We start from the raw sequence: 21,265 nt of genomic DNA on the forward strand, positions 1-21,265 counted from the left end.
CAGGTTGCCCAGAGAGGCTCTGGATGCCCCATCCCTGGAAGTGTTGAAGGCCAGGTTGGATGGGACTTTGAGCAACCTGGTCCAAGTGGAAGGTGTCCCTGCCCATGGCAGGGGGGTTGGCCCGCATCATCTTCAAAGGTCCTTCCCAGCCCAACCCATTCTGCAATTCTAAGGTATGTACTAAAAACCTGGGGTGTAGGGGCTCTCACCCCATCCAGCCCAGTGTGCCTGCACTGGCTATGCCTGGCCACACTCCTCTGGGCTGAGGACAGCCGCTGGGATCCCTTCCCTGCTGGGACACTCCTGCCACTGTGGTTAGTGCTGCATCCAAAGCACTGTGAGCTTCAGGAGACAGCAGCCGTAGTTGGGGGTAGGGAGAGTTTGGGGTAAGTTCTCCTATAAGGAGAGCCCAGGCAAAGGCTTTTAACCATTAACTCCTACCTATTCACCTAGAGATTAACCTCACCCACCTGCATTTGCTGCTGCAAACCAGAGCCCTTTCCACTTGCTGGGAGAAAACACTCAGTTAACAGAAGAAAAGCAGTAAGAAGCTGGTGAGAGCTTAAAGAGCTTTATAACGTGACATCTTAGAGGCAGAAGTCAACTAAAAGAAGCCTGTAGGCTTCAGCTGGAGGTCTCAGGGGTGAATATTTGGATGCTAGGGGGGCATTGAGAGGGCCAGAAGTGCTCGGAGGCTGCAGCAAGAGGCTTTCTGCCTCCAAGGTGTCCTGGGTGATGCTTTTCTACCCTCCTATAAATTACAGCTGCCATTTCATAGACATCATCCTGCAAAACCAATAGCTCCAGTTCCCAGAGGCAAGAGGGAGCCAGCATGGGACAGGCCTGGGACTGGGGACACGCAGCCAGCATCCCTGTGCCAGCCTTGGGTCCCTGCCGCCCCGGGTAGCAAGGAGCTAGAGACCATTTGCAGATTCCCCCTTGCTTTTCCTCCCCAGCTGCACTTTCTCCTTGGTTTGGCCCCATTTGGTTGTGGCAAGAAGGGCTGGCTTGCCATGGTCTTCGTTTTCCATTTGTTTCAGAGGCGCTAAGCCCCTTTGCCCCCTGAAACAAAAGGAGAAGGAAAACATTAGTGAGCATGCTGGCAGTTTGGTGCCGGGGCAGATCTCTCGCTCGACCAAATCACTCCCTTCCTCGGGCAGGTTAAGTGACCTTGAGATGCCTCAAGGCACCCAAGCGAGCTGTAACACAAGCCAGCCACGCACAAAGGGTGCAACTGCCTTGCACATGCAACAGCATCCCACTGGCTTTGCCTCTTTCCAAGATCCCTGGCAACACTCAGGTCTCCAGTTTGTACAAACAAGTGGAGAAATGCCTTTCTGCAGGATTCCCCGCTCCGAGATCCCAACAAGTGGCTGCTGGCTTGGTGGGAACAACGTCCCGGCATGTCCCTGGGGGGATGCACAGCTTCCATGTGCCGTGGCGGGTCCCTGCTGCCATCGGCGGCTCCCATGGCCCAGCCAACCACTCCTTCCTGGGGATGGTGCTTGCATGGGGCTGTGTGACATCTCCCCTGCCCGGTCCGTCCATGGAGGCAGCCATGGCTCCCCGCCAGGGTCCCCATTTTGCTCAGCTTCCCACAATGTGGCTGGTGGGGGGACCCAAGCCTGGCTGCCCACAGAACCGGTGCTTACTCCCCTCCATGGGCAGGCAAGCAGCGGTGTGACCCCCGCAATGGTTTCCTATGACCATGCAGACTCACATCTAACACATCTAATCCTAGGATTTTGTTTTCCCAAGGTACCTCCCTCAATATCTCACACCAGGCTCAGCAAACAACCTCCAGCTCAGCAGCAGACGTGCCAAAAGGGGTGATGAAGGCGGCAGGTTTGAATTCCCTTGTAATCCTTTATCAAATCCCACCAGCCTGGCAAACATCCTCCAGCACAGCTCCAGGACAGACCTCGATATCAGCACTAACCTCAAACCCTGGGACCCGAAGATGTGGGATGCTGCACTTGGAGAGACTCCCATGGCCCAAGTTTTACCAAGCCTGTGCCACAACTCTGGATCTGCTCCCGCTTCTCAAGCAGCAACAGCCTCTCATGGCTTCCCTGGGGGGTTTCAGGGGCTCCCCAGCTGGTAGTCACAGCAGACTGGGGGATAAAAGCCACCAGCAGGCCCTCTTCCCAATAACCACTTTCTGACCTTGGCAAGCTAACCGGCGTGGTGAGACAGAGCAACCACTTACTTTCTTCCACAGGACTCGAAGTTGCTGTGGCCACTCCCTGCCAGGAGGAAAAGGGAAACCTGAGACATTGCCCATTTTCAGTAAACTTAAATTTTTACCCTAAATGCCCCATTTTCAGTAAACGTGACCCTTTTATCCTAAATACCCCATGTGATTTCCCAGTACATGTTGGATGCCTTGGCCGTGGGCATGAGCATCCCCAAGCATGACGGTAAAGGGCAGGAGCACATTAGTGAGCCCGCCTGGGTGCAAGGGAAGGAAAGGAGAGCGTGTAAAGCTGCTGCTGCTGCTTCTCCTTAGAGCTGGACCGCACCTGGGTGAGATGCCAGGGCCTGGACACCAGCCAGTGCTGCATAGAAAGGCAAGGAAATGGCAGAGAAAACACAGGCTATGGGCTCTCTTGCTGCTTAGAGGCCAAGTCCCGGTTTTCATCGGCTAAGCAGGTCATGGGGATTTGTTTTCTTGAAGGAGCTGGGGGATAGCCCAAACCATGGCAGATCCCAGCACTGATCTGGTGACATCTGCATGGCAAAGGACGCCCTCCCTGCTGGGGACATGTTGCTCACACACCCTTTTGCCTATCCAGCAGATGGCATACCTGCACGTCCTGCTTCTCCCTGGTCACTGGCTGCGGCATCACCTTCTCCAGCTCCTGGACCAACCAGGCAAACATCCTGGTGACCAGAAACAACTGTTAGACCTGGCTGCTGAAGCCTTTGATCCCAAGGCAGCCGTCCCTCTGGCCACGGTACCCACGCAGAAGCTGCCACCACAGTTACCTGCTGCCGTCTCCAGCCAAGGACCGAGGGATGAGGGTGGCCACTGGCTCTGGCTGCCCCTCGGCTGTTGTTGGCTCCACTGCTACCGGGATGCTCTGGGCGGCTGAAACACTGCTTTTTGACTTTGCCTGTGTTTTAGTCCCTTTTGTGCCTGCTCAGGTTTATTTGGAAGGAGAAGGGGGATAGGCAATGCAGCAGTCATCTTATAAATTGTTGGGGAAGGGGAGCAAGCAAGGAAGAGTTACTTCCCACAGAGGGACAGGCTTGGGGGACCTCCCTGACAGCCTCTCCCCCAGGGACCCAGCCTGGGATGAGGACATGGGTGGTTTGGGAACACATGTGGTGTAGGTGCAGTGCTGTGATGCCAGAACCCGGTGTGCCCACCCCTCTCGGCACAGTCGGTACCCCAGGGCACGGGGATGGAGGGCAGCCCCAGTGCTGGTGCCTGCCTGCACCCAGGTTCTCGAAGGCAGAGTGTCCCCTCTGAAAGGGCCACCCAGGGAAGGGGGATTGCTCACCTCCTGCCACGGCTTCGCACTTCTGCTCCTTTGGCTCTGGCTGCAGAGGGACAGAGGGACGGATGGATGTGGCAAAGCACTGTCTGTGGCCCACACGTCCCTGGGTGGGTACATCCGCCACCCCAAAGGGACCCAGGCGCACAGCCCCACACACCCTCTGCTGCACTTTCAGCCCCATTGCATTGACAAGGACCATTAAACCCAGACCCTGGCATTGCTGGCACCAGCGGGTCCCAGATGGAGGGTCCCCCCTGCACGCAGCCTGGTTGGGGAGCACTGGGATGGCACCCTGACGTCTCTCACTCTACTGAATTTCCCATGGGGTTTTCCTCCCCAAGGTCCCAACCAGGGCATGCAGGAGGACAGGGAGCCCGCTCTGCTGTTGCCTCTGCCAGGCAGCTCCCCAGTCTCCCCAGGCCGGGAGGTGCTCACCTCCAGCTTTTTCAGCATCTCCGGCTGTGGCACCATCCTCTCGAAGCCCTGCACCAGCCAGCTGAGCACCCGTGCTCCTGCCCTGCAGGGAGAGAGCACCGTGGTCGGGGAGCTCGTCCTGCACCCCTCCTGCCCTCCCGCATCCCTCCGCCAGCCTCCCTGAGGACCCACCACTCTGTGCTGGTATCTGACCCGGCCTCGGGCTCGCAGCCATCCACTTCATCCTCCTCTGGATCAAAGGGGGTTATCTCTGCAATGAGAGTGGTGCCATGGGGATGGGGGAGAGCTGGGACCTGCACTGTTGGGAGCTCCTGGTCCCCCCATCAGCCAGCTCAAGGGGACAATAGTGCCAGCATCACCGACCAGGAAGTTGGGATGTGGGATGCAGGAGTCCCAGAAAGGCCCCTGGGATGTTGCAAGATGCGGGCTCCTGGCTCTCCTTACCCAGAGCATCCTCTTCCTCGTCCCTGAGGATCTGGACCTCCGTCTGAAAAGCCAAACAGACCGTCACCTGCCCAGCAGCCGAGGGGGGCTCATCCCACCAGGCAGGGAGGGAAACCTGCCCTTTCCCCAGGGATGGACAAAGGCAGAAGCCCATGCAGGGCAGGTTTAGTGTTCCCAGTTAGCACAGGGAGAGTGATAGGAAGGGAAAAAAAATAAGAAAAGGTAGAAAGAGCTGGAAGCCCAAATATGCCAGAGAGTTGCCCGATCTGTCACCTACCTGATCAGGAACATCAATGCTTGTTTCGAAGCTCTTCCCGAGTGCCTGCAGCGTCCCTGGGGCCGGGACCGGCTGGGGAATCACCTTCTCCAGCCCCTGGGAGAGCCAGGAGAGCACACTGCTCCCCATGCTGCCAGGGAAGGGGGTGAGTCAGGCTGGGACCCCCCCATCCCAGGCATTCAGCCCCTGACTGAAAGCAAAATCCCAAGCAAACCATGTTGCACGCTGGATGGTGCAAGAGCAATACCTCTCAAACACGGAGCCTTGATCCTCGGGCACCACAAATCCCACCTTCTTTTCCATTTCTTTAATGGCAGCAGGAAACAAAAATGAAAGCTCCCATCACGGCTGTGCCAGCCCCCGGCATGCTGGGCAGGAGAGGGACCAGCCAGTAAAGGAATGCTGATCCGCTGCCCGAGCCACTGTGTCCCCGTGCCATGGGGACTTACCCTTGGTGCATGCATGGTCAGCAGCATCCCCGGGGCCACTGGCCTTTCCCGTCGGTGCCTTCAGGGTAAAAGTCAGAAGGTGGCAGAGAGTGAGATGCAGGGGACTGTGTCCCCCACTCAAAGGTGGTGGCAAACTCCAGGGACTCCCCGTCCTTCCTGCTGCCTCCCAGCAGCTCGGATGGGGGATGCATCCTGGCCCCCATCCCTCCCGGGGATGCTGCAGTGCATCCCTGAGTGCCGCAGTGCCGGGGCTGGATGCAGAGGCACCAGGTATCTCTCCACTGTGCTCGCAGGCTCCCCGGTAACCCCCAAACTGGCTCCCTGCTCACCTTAGCTGGCTCCGGGTCCCGCACCAGGGCCGGGGGGGTCTCCTCCGTCAGATGGGGCACTGGGGGCTGGGGAACCACCCGCTCGATCCAGCCCAGCATCCCTCTACCTGTGGGTAGCAAGGAGGGGTCTCTGGCTGGCGAGAGGCCAGCAGCAGTGGTGCACGCTCCCCGGGGAATACCGGGAGCACCAGCTGCTCACGCTGTCCCCAGGGCAGCCCAAAAAGGTCCTGCGCATCCTTCTATTTCCACGTCCTGCTTGGGAAATGCAGCACTGCAGCACAGCCAGACCAAACCCAGCTCAACCCCTGACCCCTCACTGTTATCAGGAGCAAACTACGCCCTCTATTTCAAGCTTACAGGCTCAGTTAAACTTGCTTTTCCTAAATGTAACTGCTCATTTAGGGCTTTTTTTGCACAACCCTCCGTGGCTGGGGTTGCACAAGGAGAAGTGCTTGTGAAGCCATAGTAGATAAATCACAGAAACTGTGCTGCTCTGCTCAGGGTCCTCTACTCTCCCCCTCATTTTTCATTCAAGTGATGAAAAACAATAGTAATTTGAGCTGAATTTGTTTATGAGCAAGTTCACATCCCAACACATGTATCAACTCGTTCTGCCCCTAGGAAACGACTCTGCACCATCACCTTTCAGCCACTGCCCCGGGCCATGGTGGCTGCTGGGGCAGTCACCTGCCTGGGGCTCTGGGGAGGGCAGCAAAGGCAGCCAGCGCTGACTTATGGCTGCCAAGATGTTGATGGGGTAGGTAAAAATAAGATGTTGCAGAGCGGGAATTCAGCTGTTCAAGCTCTGTTTGCTTGGTCTTTTCAGGTCCCACCCACCCCTTCTCAGTGTAACTCCAGACTGGGATGCAACACCAGCGAGGTGAGCAATGCTGCACGTTCCCACACTTGGGTACAGGACAAGGGCTGGGGGCTCTTGCCCAGCTCAAACTGGGGATGTCTTCTGCTGCTGCCCCTCCAAAGAGCCCCACTCTGCCCATAATACCCCTCCAAAGACACCCCACTGCTCAATGAGGGGCTCAGGAGCAGCTCAGGCGGCCCCCATGCTGCTGCTCGCAGGAGGCACCCACGAAGGGCAAGAGAAAGCAGAGCCCTGAGCTCCATCCAGCCCAGCCAGGAGACCGCATGGCAGTTTTGATCCCAGGTTAACACATGGCCCCAATCCCATATAGCAGCAGGTTACAGGCTGGAACCTGGTCAGCACTGGGCTCTTTACATTAACCCCTCACTCAGCTTTTGGGTATGCAGAATGCCTTCAAATCCCTCAAGGAGGTTCATTGGGGGCTGCCCAAAGCCTGGCATCTTAAATCTTAACAAGATGAGGTTCCCGGGTGGGATGATGTGTCCTCAGCTCTTTGCTTGCCCCCACCTCGTGCAAGCCCAGGAGCCGGGTTTGGATGCGGCCAAAGCATCGCCCCACGTGGCACCTCCAGCCCCTGGCACACCACAGGCAGGCTCAGCTCTCCCAGAGACCCCCATGTCCCCAAAGCAGGACAGGGTGGCTGTAAAACACCACCCAGGAGGCCTGATGACCTGAAACCAATTAAGAAATTGCCTTTTACCTCCCACTGGGTATAAGGGATTAAGAAGCTGCGAATGCCCCAGGAACAGCAAGGAAAACCTGGCGGCACAGCAGCGTTTCCACCCATGCTTTGGGAACTTCACAAGTCCCAAAGAAGCCCAGGGCCAACATACACCGCTGAGCCCAAACAAGCCCAGAGAAAGCCCCCCGGGGCTAGAACAAGCCCCACCTGCCACAGCCGAGGAGGTCTCCTCCTCCTTCCACAGAAGCTTGCGCACCTGTAAAAGCCTGGAGCTTAAGCCTGTCCTTGCCCCGGGGAGGAAAGTGGAGGGCTGGGGCCGTTCCTTTGGCACATGCAAACAAGAGAGGGGCAGAAACATTTGTGGGTCCCCAAAAAACTTGTTGCCGGAAGAAATAGGAATAAGCAGACAGGATTTGCCTGCGATGGCACCCATTGCAATCCCCGCCATGTCGCAGGCACTGGCCGGTGCCACTGCCCATCGTGCCAGCTCCGCTGGGCTCGTGCCAGCAGGCGAAGGGCTCCAGTCCCCGAGAGCAAGAAGTGGGGCGCACACCCACCATCCCCATTTGGAGCAGGGAGCACCACGACCTTTCCCTCCCCTCCAGCATCAGATCAAACCTCTTTACATCACCCAGCTCCATCACCCTTCCAGCATCATTCCCCATGGACCTGCCCCATCACCCCCTGCCATAGACCTGGACCCCCACCCTGGTTCATCCTCCAGCTGTTTCAGAGCACCAAACTGCCCCACGATGTGCGGATGTGACCCCGCAGAAACCCCAGCCTTGTCCCTCGCCTCCATCGCTGCCACTTACCCCCACACGCTCACTGCCACCTCCCCAGGATGCCACCCCGGGATGCGCGGGCTCCCTTGGCCACCGCAGCTCACCACTGACCCACCAAACCTACCCCAATCCGCTCAGGGCTCTGCAGGGATTAGCCCAGCGCTGCCTGCAAATGGGATTACTGGCAACCAGCTGTCCTGAATGCCCCAGCTCCCAGCAGCCAGCCCAGTTTTGGTGCAGGATAGTGCAAAGAAAACCCCAAAATGAAGGAGGTTTGAGCATCCTCAAAATCGCCGGAGCCACCGAAGCTACCCCAGGCACTCACCAGCCAGGTGCAAGCCTGGCAGCACTCCAGGGAAGGCTGTCGTCTCGTCCAGGCACAGGTGGGTGCAGGGATGCCCCAACAAGCAGCAATGGGGCTGCTGAAACCCTGTGGGGCGATGCAAGGGTGACGTGCCCAAGGATGTTCCACCCGTGGCTCTGCCCCAAACCTAGAGGATCTGGGGCAGGAGGTAGCAAATCCATGTCGGGCTGAGCTAAGCCTCCCCTTGCTGAGCCTGCCAATTGCTGCTTGATCCGTTTACCTCCGGCCCTGAGTGACCGCCAGCCTTTCCCATCATCCCTAACCTCAGCTGCGGTCACACCGTGGAATCCTGGTATCGGCACGGCTTTGCTGCTCAATGTCTAGCCCCGGCTTCTGTCTTTGGCCAGAGCTACCTGATGTGATTCCTCCTTCCCCAACCCTGGGGGTGTCCCCAGCCTGGCAAGCAACAAGTACCCATCCTGCCTGGCCCCAGCCCAGCACCTCTGCAGCTTTGGTTCAGAGCTAGGGAAACTGAGGCACAGAGCAGCCATCTCCCAAATCACACCCCGTTCCCGACCCATCAGGCCCAGGGAAGCCGACCAAAAGGCATCTCTGTATTTCTGAGACACTGTTCACTCTGAAGCAGAATGATGACTGCTTACAGCTCAGCATTAGCTTCTGATTTTAATGGCAAAAACACGAATCAAAGGTGCTTCCTACGCTCTCCCAGGCCTTGTGGCTACCAAAGCCACTACCCAGTCTCAGCTCTCCCCACTTTGCTCCCCACAACTCAGTCCAGCAGAGCCATCCCTGCCCCAGCAGGAATCAGCAGCAAACCCTCCATGGTGGCCAGGAGAGGAGCTCGGGGCTCCCATCCCAGGCCAGGCAGCCCCGATCATCCTGCTTTCCCCCTCCTTGAGGTGGGCTCAGACCCCCAACTGGCACAGCACTCACTCACAAACCTCCAGCCCCCATAGTGCAATGGGATTGGGGTCGCCCCCGCATGTCCCTTTGCCTCCCCAGCCGCTCGTGCTACCTCCAGCCCTGGTGTAGTCCCTGGCCAGTGGTGCCAAGGGGCAAGCAAGGCAAGCTGCATCCCCGAAGGCGCAGAAGCCCCGTACGCACGTGCCATCATCATACAGAGCAGATGGGCCACCACCACTCCTCCCCCGGCCCAGCCTGCCCCAGGAAACGGGATGAGTCTGGAGATGGCCACCACCGGGATGCCGCCTCCATCACCAGGCTGCAGGGGACAGGGAGTGCTGAGTGCCGGGGCAGGAGGTGCTCCAGCACCCCCCAAAAAAAAAATAATCTCAGTTTAATCCGTCAGCAACTCCAGCTGCCCCAAATGCATGCCTCCACGTGGGGGGGCAGGGGAAGCTCGGCTCTGAAAGCAGGGCACGGGGGCTGCTGCGTAATGCCTTGAAAACCCTGGATCACCAGGAAAAACCACCCCTGCAGAGGGAGCAAGCTGCAGTGGGCCCACCAGCCCCATGTGCAAGCTCCTGGGGAGCGGCAGTGGCTCCTGGACAGGCACGGTGTTAAATCGACTTGCTGCCCCTGCAGCAGGATCAGCAGTGGAAGCGGCACAGGCCCAAATCCTGCACCCCTCAGGGTGCAGCCTGGCCCAGGTCCCACCCGAGAAGACGGTGCTGCCTGAAAGAAGAAAGCAACACAGGGACAGTTTCAAGTGGACTTTTGCAAGCTCAGGCTTGTGAAATCCTGTAGCGAGGGGTTAAAAAAAAGTGGCATCTGCTGATGGCTAAACCTCCACGGACACTCTGAAGACACCTCATCTTTGAGCCAGACCTGCCCACAAAGGCCTTCGACTTATTTCTGCAAGCTAATACCCAGGAGGAACCCTGGGGAGGGAGGTTGTGCTCCTTACCTGGGTGATGCTGCCAGCATTCCTGGCACATTTGCTGAAGAACTACTTTCCATCCACTTCTGCTGTCCTTTCATTTGCATCCCTAGCTTTTATGTTCATGGGACAAGGCAGGAGGGATTGCTGATGATACCTGCATGGAAAATAGCTACCAAGTAGGTAAGGTCTTCAGGAAAAGCAACCTGACCTTAAGGGGCTCTTAGTAAGTTACTGAGAGGATGCTGCTCCTACCAGCCACTCCTGGTCCTTTTCCCCAGCCAGAGCCTGGGGCTCCAGCATGTGCAAAAATTACATGGCTTTGCTGTGATTTAGGGAAATCAAAGATGAGAAAGTAAAAGCCCATGCAAAGCACCAGTGGTGCCAATGCAGTTTGCTTGCCTGGCCTGAGGATATGGAATATTTCCTCAAACCACAAAGTTCAAACACAGGCACAGCTTAGCATCGGCTGCGGTTTAAGTTTTCATCTTCCCATGGAAATAATCCAGCTGGGAATAAGAAATTACAGCAGCTGGGAAAGGTATCACCCTTCTGCCTCTGGGTACGATCCTGCTCGGTGGCACTAACGCCCTTCCAGGGCTCAGCACAGCTGCCATGGAGGGACCAGTGACCCAGTACCAGTGTCAGCAAAGGGGAAGGGGGTCCTGCCCCTTCCCCAAGATGTGGACATCCCTCCTCCTGAGCACCTCTCCACCGTAATTCAAGGAGCTCGGAATGGAGCAGCCAGCCAAGAAGGGCTGCCAAGATGTCTCCCAGCTGCGGGATCCTGGGTGAGTGCTGTCCCCACTCTTACCTCAGTTTCCCATCCCATCCCCTTCCCAAACCTTCAGCCAGAAGCATTTTTTCAGTGATCTGGAGACAAAACACACATCTCACCTGGCCTGGGTGTGGGATGGAGCAAGTCGGGTCATCTGCAGGTAGCAGGCTCCTCTCTTGCTATGACAGAATTGGGGGGATGCAAACAAAACCTCTGGGAAAGCTGAAACAGTCATGCGTGGGGCTGAGGTCCTCAGAGCACAACATGATCAGCTTCTGCCTCCTAAACAGATGCTCCTTTCTGGCAGGCAGAGAATCCTGCCTGCTTCTGCCCTGAAGCCCCAGCAGCAAGCTTTGCCCCAGGAAGGGAGCAGTCCACCTCTAGCAAAGGGCAAAACCACATTGCAGACTCTGCCTGCTTCTGCTTTCAGCCCCTGGGAGCCTGCCTGTACCCTGCGTCTCGACTTTCGGTTACCAGGCAGATGAACCATCATTTCTCCATCAAAAAAGTTCAGGGGAAAGAAAGAAAACATGAAAAAAAGAAAATACCAAGCAGAGCCAGACAGAGCACAAAGACAGACAGGGGAAGCAGTGCCCGGCACATGGCCTCCACTCCAGAAATCTTACACACCCACAGGAAGGTATAAATAACTATAAATTTATTAGTAAAGCAAAACCATTTGACACTCACACAGAAGAGCAGGATGTGTTAATACAATATATATACACACATACATGGAGTATCATCTTAGAAACACACGGACAGCAGTGTTAAAGGCACTGCAAGCCACACAAACCTCATCATCCTTGGCCGCAACTTCCCACGGCCCTGGGAACTCTGGCAGAGGCACAAGCACAGGTTAGGAGGAGCCCGAGAACCTCACTGGCCATGAAATCCCTCGGATCCACAGCTCGGAGACAGATGGAGACAAGGCCATGGTCCAGTTCCCACCTGCGGTCCTGCTCTCCCTGCCGAGCATCCCAGACACGCTGTGAGAGCAGCATCTTCATGTCCAGAAAGCGGCGGAGGCGGCTGCCGGGAGATGCTGCAGAGGAAGCCTGGCAGCTGGGGAGAAGTCGGGCTCACTGGGGCCCCGGGGGAAAACCGCTGGCCCCAAACCTTGCTGGCCTGCTGTTATTGCATCTCAGCATTACGCCTGCATGTACAGGAACCTTCCCGCAGGTGAACTCGCCACCCAGTGGAGGAGGAGTCAAACCTTGAAGAACAATAAGGTTTTTTTGCTTATTATTAATAGCCAGGCTCCAGCTGCAGCCTGGACTTGATGGTAAATACCCAAGGGAAGTGCAGAAAGTGCTCTCCTCCCTCCTAACAGTGCAAGGCCAGGCTTGAGCACCCAGAGGTGGTCCCAAACCACTATCAGAGGACGCGTTCCCCCTTGCCCCCCACTCCAGCATGTCAGCGCCAAGGCCAGAGCGTGCACGTCTTCCCACCCAGATCGCAGGGATGGCATCTGCTCCCCGGAGAGCTGGCAGGGCTGCCTGGCCATACTCGTGGTCCCAGCGGTGTCCATGCCATGGCTAAATCAGCTCAGCTGCCTGCTTTATGCACACAGCCGCTCCGCAGGCATTCCCAGGGGAACTGAGCGGTCCAGCCCTACCCCAGCGCCATGACTTCTCCCCAGGAACGTCTGACAACCCTTCACTGACTTAACCCCCAGCCTTGGAGATGTGGCAAGGGGACCCACCATGGCAATGGCCGCTCTCACCCCAGTGCCCATTTCCTACAGCTCTGCTCTGGCTCCTGATTCTGGCTTTGACTCACTCACCAGAGCCAGCTGTACCAGGGACACAACCCAGCCAAGCCAAGCTGTCAGACCACCGGCATCGCCTGTACCCAGCGAGACAGACGGCCTCATGTGGGGGGGAAGGACCAGAAGCACCCACTGGATTCCAGCAAGATTCGGGTCCCAAACACCTGACCGCATCATCAGTGGTGTGGAATCACATGGATCCAGCCACAGCCTGGGAGAGGAGTTTGGGGTGGGGAGGGGGTGGGAAAAGAGGAAAAGACCTCACAAGCAAAATGGAAAAAGGGATGAAAACCAAACTGCTGCTTACAAATAAAGAATTGAACAAAGGACAAAGAAGCCTAGAAGGTCTTATAAAAGTATAAGCAGAATAGCTGTGGAAGGGAAGGGGCTGAGACAGAGCTAAAGGCATCCTGTAGGTAGGGTAAGCGGAAGCGAAGATTGGAAAAAAGCCCACGTAACAGACTACCTTCTTCCTGGATCCAGGAACCCAGAGGAACAGCAGCCCTAGAGAGCAGGATTTCTCTCCTGGACAACATCCATGCTGCCTTCGGCCAGCCTAACCCTCCCCGCCACCTCCCCAGCGGCATCCTATGCTCAAGCTGCCTGCCGAAGAGAAAAACCCTTCGGGAGGGACCATCCCCTATTCCAGCCCTACAGAGCATCCTCAGGCGGTCTGGCAACCAGGTCTTGGAAGACATGCAGGAGCACTTGCCATGGGGCTGATGCAACACCAGCTCCAGCACAGCAACCCTCTTGGGTGCTGTGGGGTGGCGAATGATGCGAGAGGCCAAGCAGAGGCAGTATGAAGAAGCGTGAAAGTCTCTTGAAATCAATCTCAGAAGTGAAGTGCAATACGGGCACAGGTTTTACTCCCAAGAGCCTTTGGCCACAACTGCTCTTTGGTTTGAAAAAGAAACACCAGCAGTTAGCAGAGAGCCCTTTGCAGTGTGATGCCCAGTGGACATTGGCCCTCCAGGCCAGCCCCTGCCTGCCCACCCAGCACCGCACTTCCTGACACTCACGTGCCTCCTGCTATTTCCATCACCTCTTGCACCTCACGGTACAAAACATGACCCAAAGGCACAGCAACGGAGATCGACCTGCTCTCCCACCCCACCTGTACCCAACACAACTGCTTCTAACTAGACAATCTCCCTATAAAAATATACCCGAGGCTCTTGGCAGCCGCTCAGCCGCCCGCTCTGCACAAGCCTTCCACCCACCAGCACCGAGGTCTGGCAGCAGAAGCTATCACGGGCTTCTACTGGATTTGGGCTGTTGCAGGGCAGCAAACAAGACGAAGAGGCCGAGTCACCACAGGCAGTCCTACTTAATGATGTTCTAATGCTGTACCAAGATGTTTTTGAACCTGGAGGCACCTACTGACAGGTACGGGCTGATGACCTGGACCTGGGCTCATCCCTGCCAAGCTCCTCACAGCATCCCTCTCCACCAGGCACAGGGCCCCGAGTGCACAGCCCTGATGATGCTCTCTCTGCCCAGGGCACTTCTTGGCTGTTGCCATGTCCTAAGTGGAGCCGGAGCTCCTCGCTGCGACACTGAGGGCTTTCCCAGCTGCTCAGCACAAGGGAAACACTCCCCAACACTCCCTATGCCCAGGGGACAGGATCCAGCAGCTCCACAGCCAGCGCACGGTGTGGAGCTGTGTCTGGGGCCCACCACCATCCTCCTCTGCCCCAAGCACCTGAGGCTGTCCAGCCACCTGGTCCCCTGGGGAGGGAAAAGAGCCGGGCACAGCCATCCAGAGGCCACGCTAATGATTTCTGCAAACCCCTCCTCTAGCCAGCAGCTGCCCCAGAAAGAAATACAGCCACAAAAGCCCCTGGAGGCTCCAGCAGCCTCCATTTCATGCCCTCCTCTTACTAAAGATGAGCCTCTCTGCAAGCTCCCAGCTCTGGGCACTGATGCTGGCTGCCGGTGCCGTGCTCAAGCAGTCAGGGTGACTGCTAGACCCCTGGCTCAGTGGGACCTGCAGCAGCTGCTCCAGGCAAGAGCAGAGCTAACCATGGCCTGAGGCAGGAACAGAGTGAGGGTTCAGGTGGGTGCTGCGCTGCCCAGCTGGCCCCGGTCCCATGCTCACAGCCTGCATCACCACCAAGCCCTTCTGTAAAGACAGGATTAGCCTTCCTTGGTTTGGACTCATTTTTTACTCCTACAGTAAAGCATACACTGAACTTACTACATACTAAACAGCAAAAACCAGCTATCTAGAACCAAAGAGCTCTTTAAAAATCCAAGTTATCACATCTTTTTTTTTTTTTTAAAAGATCCAGTATGACATCGAGTTAAACTATACAGTATTTTTTAATGAATATTAACAAACTGCTTTAAAAAAAGGCAAAAAAATAAAAAAGGAAAAAGAAACGCCGACAGAAAACTCGGTAGGAAGTTCTACATCTTTGAGGCAGCATGAAGTAAGATCCCTCTTCCTTGGGCAGCAGACAGCAAGGTCTGCTTTAATCTCCTTAAAGCTGCGCATGAAGAATACTCAGCCCCAGGGTCGGGTCTGTCACTGAACTGTCTCTGTCCCCAAAAACGCACTCCATTTCCCCTCACTGTGCTGGAAATGGAAACAAAAGCCTTTTTCCACCTTTCAGATGAGCATCCCCTACTAGCAAAGCAGGCATAGCCCAACCCTCTGCAAGGTTAATCTATCTATACTTGCTGTGGACAACATTTATTAAACTTGTCTTAATCACCTGTGTAGCACACGGGCAACTTCCTGGCTGCTGTTCACTAATCACAGCTCATCACAACACTCCTACCTCATATGAGGGCCAGCCAAGATCACAGAAGAGCTGAGGCTGGCAGGGACCCCTGGAGATCATCTAGTCCAACCCCCTGTTCACGTAGGGTCAGCTACAGTCAGTTGTCCAGGACCACATCCAGTCAGGGCTTGAATATCTCCACAGATGGATACGTAACATCTTAGTATCTCCAAAGATGGAGAGGGAAAGGCTGGTGGGCAACCTAGTAAGCACGCTTTCAACTTCCAAGGCATCTAACTGGCATGTAACGGGTCTCTCGGTCATGAGAAGCCAGCAAAATCCTGCAGAGGAAAACACCTGAGGCTGCATCGACCTTGCTAGGGGAAATTTATTTAAGTGATGTTTACAAGAACTGTGCAAAACCTGAAAAATACAGAAGAGGTAAAGAAAGAGTAAAGGGGTAAAACAAGACTCCTGCAAGAGGGGAAAAAAAAATACACTCCCCCTTTACCCACTGCTAACCTTCCCCTCCCCGTGAAGCTGAGCCCACAGGCCAGGAAGGATTCTCCTGGCTTGCTCTGGTTCCCCCCAGCAAATCAGACACCAAGCCCCTGGCACACGGTGCGGGTTACTGTCAGTAATGGTAACACCTCCAAAGTTGTACGTTAGTAGTAGTGTTGTCTCGCCCTTTAGTGTTCGAACTGCTGGGACGGCCCTTTGCCTGACCCCCCCTGGAGGTATGCTAACAGCCCAAGCGGTGCAAAGAGGGAAGGGGCCTGGAGGCAAGTCTTGGCAGGAGAGCTAGGTCCCTCAGGAAACAGCTCTTAAACGCCAGGCTCTCGGCAAGGAGTAGGGCACGGAGGCTCTCCTCGCCACACTCTTCGGTAGCGGCGCAGCGCTTGCTACTCTTCCCCATGCTGCTGGCAGGGACAGGGGGTGGGCAGGCTCGCTCAGAACCCTTGCAGAGTGTGACAGACAGCGACTGCAAAAGCAGCAATGTCAAAGTGCTTTTTGGAGCTGTGCAGCCCCATGGCTTTTCCCTTTCTACACTCTAGAAAGAGGGAGAGCAGGGGAGTTTGGGGCAGTCAATCAACGCTAACAATCTGAAATGGTCCTTTCAGCTGAGCTTGGACCAAGAAAGGTGGGAGATCCCAGCAGTGGAAACCTGCTACTTCCTCGCCGAGCAGCGCACCCCACGAGAAGGGGGGCTGGCTCTGCCTTGCTCCCAAGCCCTCTCCAGGAGGAGGAGAGTTACCCAGCCCTCCCCACTGACCCCGCCAGGCAGGGCAGGGGAAGAAGGCTGCACGCGAAGGGCTGGTGCCCGCAGCAGACAGCTGAGCTCCCAGCACTGGAACTGCAGGTACAGCGCGAACTACAGTCCAGTGGATGCCAGGCAACTACAGGCATTGTTTCCTCTCCCCACTTCCCTCCTTTCCTCTCCACCCCTTCGAGCTTTTCACGTCGTCCGCTGGCCCTGCGATACAGGTGGCATATCAACCACAGAGCCCAGAGGAAAGTTTACCTGCCCGCCCACCATACCTCCCCTTTCCCCCAAACTCCCTGGAGGCTGTCTACAACCGAGGAGAGGGAAGGGGAGGCTGAGGCTCAAGAGCGTCACATGCAAGCTGAAAGCCGCCGAGGCGGGAGGCTCACGGCAAGCAGGCAGCCACCTGGTAGGCGCCCTCGGCCGTGTGCTGGACGCTGTGCTCCTGCAGCAGGCCCAAGTCCAGGAACCGTTCCCCACACCACATGCACTTGTACTGCTGCTCCCGGGCATGCACACTGTGGTGCTTGTTGAGGTGCTCGCGCTGCTTGAAGGCCTTCTCGCAGGAGGGGCACTTGTAGGGCTTCTCGCCCGTGTGCACGCGCCGGTGGCGCTGCAGGTCCGAGGCGTACTTGAACCGCTTTTCACAGTCGGGGCACTTGAGGGGCTTCTCGCGGGCCGGGTCGCAGCGGTGCTGCACGAACTCGGAGGAGGAGAAGAAACGTCTTTCGCAGAGCGTGCACTTGAGCGGCTTCTCGGCGCAGTGGGCCAGCTGGTGCTTCTGCAGAGCCGAGGCCCGCTTGTAGGACTTGTTGCACACCGCGCACTTGAAGGGCCGCTCTGCGTTCTGCACGCACTTGTGCCGCAGCAGCTCTGAGGATTGGTTGAAGCCTTTCTGGCACACGTTGCACTTGAAGAGGTTTTCTATGCCGTGCACGTGCTGGTGGTACACCAAGTGCGAGGGCTGCACGAAGCCCTTCTCGCACAGGTTGCACTTGAAGGGCTCCTCAGCTTTGTGCGTGCGGCGATGGCGCATGAGCGCATACTGCTGCTTGAAGCTCATCTGGCAGAGGTCACACTTGAAGGGCCGCTCCTCGCTGTGCGTGCGCTCGTGCTGCCGCAGGTCCGAGGGGCGCTTGAAGGCCTTCTGGCACTCGCCGCAGCGGAAGGGCCGTTCCCCGCTGGGCGTGCAGGGGTGCTGCAGCAGCTCCGATGACTCCTTGAAGTGCAGCTCGCAGACGTTGCACTTGAAGAGGTGCTCCCCTGAGTGCGCGTACATGTGGCGCACCAGGTGGGAGCGGTGCTTGAAGGTCTTCTCGCACACGGTGCATTTGTAGGGCCGCTCCGAGCTGTGCGTCCGTTTGTGGTGCACCAGGTGGGATGACTGGCTGAAGCTCTTGTCGCACAGCGTGCACTTGTACGGCTTCTCACCTGTGTGGATGCGCTCGTGCCGGGACAGCTCCGAGAGGTGCTTGAAGGTTTTCTGACAGATGGAGCAGCTGTAGGGCTTCTCCGAGGGGTCAAGAGGCTGCGAATGTTCTGCCTCGGGAGGCTTGTAGGTCTTTTCACAGATAGAGCACTTCATGGCGTTGCCATTGTGGACATTGTGGTGCTGCGCCAGCGAGGTCAGGAGGGAGAAGCCCATCTTGCAGACGCCGCACACAAAGGGCTTCTGCTCCACCTGGATGCACTGGTGTTCGAGGAGGTCGGTGGCCTGGTGGAAGATCTTCAGGCACTGGGTACACTGGAAAGAGCGGTCATGGCCTGGCAAGCACTGGTGCTCATGGGGGTTGGAGAGGTGAGCAAGGTCGTGGCCACACACACCGCATTTGTGGGACGGCTCTCCAGCCTGGATGGGGGCGTGCTGGTGGTGCTGCAGACCTGGGTCCGGCTGGAGCAGGATGCCGTAGACAGCACAGCCCAAGGGGTTGTCAGCAGTGCTGGGCGGGATGGAGTGCTCTGGGAGGGCGGCTGCCCCAGCGTGGTGCTGCTGCGGTGGCGGCGGCTGCTGTGGTTGCTGCTGTTGCTGCTGCCAGCTTTCTGACATGCTTGGGAAAAAAAACCGGGATTTTAGCAGTGACAGCTTCAGCTTCTCAGTTGAAAGGGTTCAAGTAAAAACAAAAATCAAAAGTATCCAAGTTCCTGATTCCCCGTAGCTGATCCCCTGAAGTCGAGGACAGAAAATCCAGCCCACAGCCAGGATCTTGGGAAGCAAAGAGGTGACTGGGACTCCAGAGACTCCTCCTTAGATCAGCACAAGTTCTTTGTGGACTGATTTGGTTTGGCTTTTTCTATTTTGGACAAAAGAACAGGAGGCAGAAGCAAGTGCCTTGAAGACAAGAGGAGGCCCTTCTCCGTGATGGCTGCAATGTGCTCGCATTTGGGAAGGGCGAGGGAAGCAGCCCAGGGAGCAGGTTGCTCTGCAAGGAAGAAGACAGCTCATGTCAGGTCTCGGAGGAAAGAAGGGCAAGTCTCTAGTCAACCTCCCCCCACAGCTCACTTTGAAAACTCTCCTGCGTCCCTGCAAAGCTACCAGGAAGCCAGCGTGGGGGAGCTAATCAGAACCGGAGCCCCCCTTGCTGTTGCACGAAGGGCCTGGGACAAGGTATGCTCAGGCCGGAAAGTGTCGGGCTCTGCTCAGCCACAGTCAGGCACGTGTTTGAGTGGCACACTCTCATGAGAGGCAACACAACTGCCCAGGTCCCAACCAGCTCAGCCATTACCCCGTACGCTGTCAGTCGCTGGATCTCTCAGCCCCACTGGGGGCACTGGCTGAGAACATCGGGGTCTCTGCATGAGCCGAGGTACACCAAATGCTGTGCAGTCAAGAAGCTACTGGGTTAGATTTTACAGATATCAAGGCAAATCCCAACCTGATCCCACCCCAGCTGAAACACCCCTGTGAAGCAGTTCTGCTCCTCCTGCCACTCGGGTATCGGGCGCGTTACCCAAGGGATGTACGTTAAGAGATCTCCCCCTCTCCGGGCAGCACTTGTAGACTAGAAAGAGCCAGAGAGCTCAGGAGAAGGTTTGCCCTCAACGTTATCCTATCCAGAGACAAAACACAGAACCCACCGGTATCGTGCACAGCACTCTCTGTGAAGATAAAAGAAGTGTTAAAGCAATGGCTCAGCTGAACCTCCTACCAAACCATGGAAAAAAAGTACACTGGAGCCAAACAATGCACACCGGAGGTGCTGCCTGGCCTTGCTATAGGGCATCACAGATGTTTTGCTCACTGAAAGGTTCCAGTCTTTCTAGAGATGTCCAGTAAAACCTGCTATCAACTTAGAGAAGAATAAAACCCACCAGTGAGCAGCAGATAGCAGCAATGCCAACACACCTCGAGACAGGAAGTGTCCAGGCCTTCGCAAGAAGCAGCAGCTAGCACTCCTGGGCCAGGAACCCCAGCCCCACAAGAGCACACCCGTTTCTGCATCAAACCGCCTGCTCTCACCCAGGGCAAGTAAAACCTTGGTCTTCCAGGAAGGTGTTTGTTGTATTTAAAACTAAGCAATAAGGAGCATCAGAGGAACCCACTCCCCAGCGTCCCCAGCTCCTCCAGCACTCAGCTGAGACCAGATTGTGCCCCACAGCTTGGGGACCACCGGACTGCACTTCTGCCTACAGGGACGCTGCGTTACTTTGTCCACCGGCACAATTTGGGACAGTAAAACACCCAAAGGCCCCCACCGCAGCCCTGCTGGTACGCAGGATCTCCTCTTTCTCCTACATAGCTCACCTTGACCGTCCACACGAAGGGAGGGCTCGCAGTTACGATACCTAGCACCCGAGCTCCACAGGATACAAAACTTCAGCACAGCCCAGCCGCCACCCCAGGCAACGTTTACCGTGGCAGGAGCAACCCAACGGCGAGGGCTTCCCAGACCATCCGGCCTAATGGGGAGGGGAAACTCACGTCCCCCCAGCAGGGAAGAATAAGAAATACCAACCTTGGCTTACCGAGGGCTCTGCACGGGTACCCGAGTCGGCGCCAGCTCCGAGCCTAACTCATCCCTCCGTGGGAGGTGGGAAGCGACAACCATTTAAGGAGAGAAGACGGGAAAGCAGAGGTACTTTCAAACTGGAGAAGCGGCCCGCGGCACGGCCCGCTCCGGCATGGTCCGGTCCGACTCCCGACTCGCCGCCGTCCGGGCCTCCCACAGCCGGGCCGAGGCCGCCTCAGGGAGAGGCGCGGCGGGGCCGCGGGGCGCGGGGGCGGCCGGGGAGCTCGCAGGCCAGCCGCCGCCGCCGCAGCCCGCGGCGAGGCCCGTCCCGCCGCTCGCCTCTCCCCATGGGACGGGCTCCTCCGGCCCCGCCGGCCTGCGGACAAACGCGGTGACGGCGGCCCGAGGCCTTCGCCGCCGCCGCGCCGGGAGGCCCCGCGGTGGAGTGGGGGGTCCCTGCCCGGCCGGGGCCGCCCCCGCCCCGGCGAGGCCCACACAAAGGGCGGCGGCGGCGGCCGGGCCCCTCACCTGCGGCGGGAGGCCCCTGTCAGCCCGCTCGCCGCCGGCGGGACCGCGGCCTGCGCGCTCCACCCGAGCCCCGCGCTGGCGTGGCGGGGGGAGCCGGGAGGAAGAGAAGGAAGGAAGGAAAGGGAAGGGAAGGGAAGGAAGGGGGCGCCGGTGCCGGAGGCGGGAGGACAGGCGGGCGGGCGGCGGCCGCGGGGTGCGGGCGGGCGGGAGGGAGCGGAGCGGGCCGGGCCGGCCGCGGCGGCGGCGGAGGAGGAGGGGCGGGGCGGGCCGCGGCGGCTGCCCCCTGCCGGGCCGCGCCG

The 21,265-nt window shown here is 57.5% G+C and overlaps 2 protein-coding genes across 5 annotated transcripts in view; both read right to left on the reverse strand.

Annotated features, from left to right (window-relative positions):
- The window catches only part of CNGB1 (cyclic nucleotide gated channel subunit beta 1), a 43,174-nt gene extending 26,142 nt beyond the window's left edge, over positions 1-17,032 (reverse strand). Inside the window, exons 1-12 of one of the 4 annotated variants that reach the window (XM_041125845.1) lie at positions 16,898-17,032; positions 5,438-5,544; positions 5,109-5,166; positions 4,907-4,964; positions 4,660-4,789; positions 4,383-4,425; positions 4,110-4,188; positions 3,939-4,020; positions 3,507-3,546; positions 2,989-3,139; positions 2,808-2,883; positions 2,210-2,249 (exon numbers count right to left, since the gene is read on the reverse strand). In XM_041125845.1, coding sequence (XP_040981779.1) covers positions 2,210-2,249; positions 2,808-2,883; positions 2,989-3,139; positions 3,507-3,546; positions 3,939-4,020; positions 4,110-4,188; positions 4,383-4,425; positions 4,660-4,789; positions 4,907-4,964; positions 5,109-5,166; positions 5,438-5,536 — 856 coding nt within the window. In that variant the 5' untranslated portion in view covers positions 5,537-5,544; positions 16,898-17,032. Of the gene's footprint in view, positions 1-2,209; positions 2,250-2,807; positions 2,884-2,988; positions 3,140-3,506; positions 3,547-3,938; positions 4,021-4,109; positions 4,189-4,382; positions 4,426-4,659; positions 4,790-4,906; positions 4,965-5,108; positions 5,167-5,437; positions 5,545-7,814; positions 8,069-8,109; positions 8,542-16,897 lie in introns of those variants that run through there. The other 3 variants (XM_030026694.2, XM_030026693.2, XM_030026695.2) reach the window with 3 other exon arrangements.
- ZNF319 (zinc finger protein 319) lies at positions 11,369-21,162 on the reverse strand. Its single transcript, XM_030026717.2, has 2 exons — positions 20,445-21,162; positions 11,369-18,911 (listed from the first exon to the last, which is right to left on the reverse strand). The coding sequence occupies exon 2, from the start codon at positions 18,536-18,538 to the stop codon at positions 16,877-16,879; it is 1,662 nt and encodes a 553-aa protein (XP_029882577.1). The 5' UTR covers positions 18,539-18,911; positions 20,445-21,162; the 3' UTR covers positions 11,369-16,876.
- Positions 21,163-21,265: the final 103 nt, after the last annotated feature.

This window comes from Aquila chrysaetos, chromosome 9 (genome assembly GCF_900496995.4).
Source record: "Aquila chrysaetos chrysaetos chromosome 9, bAquChr1.4, whole genome shotgun sequence".
NCBI classification, from domain to species: Eukaryota; Metazoa; Chordata; class Aves; order Accipitriformes; family Accipitridae; genus Aquila; species Aquila chrysaetos.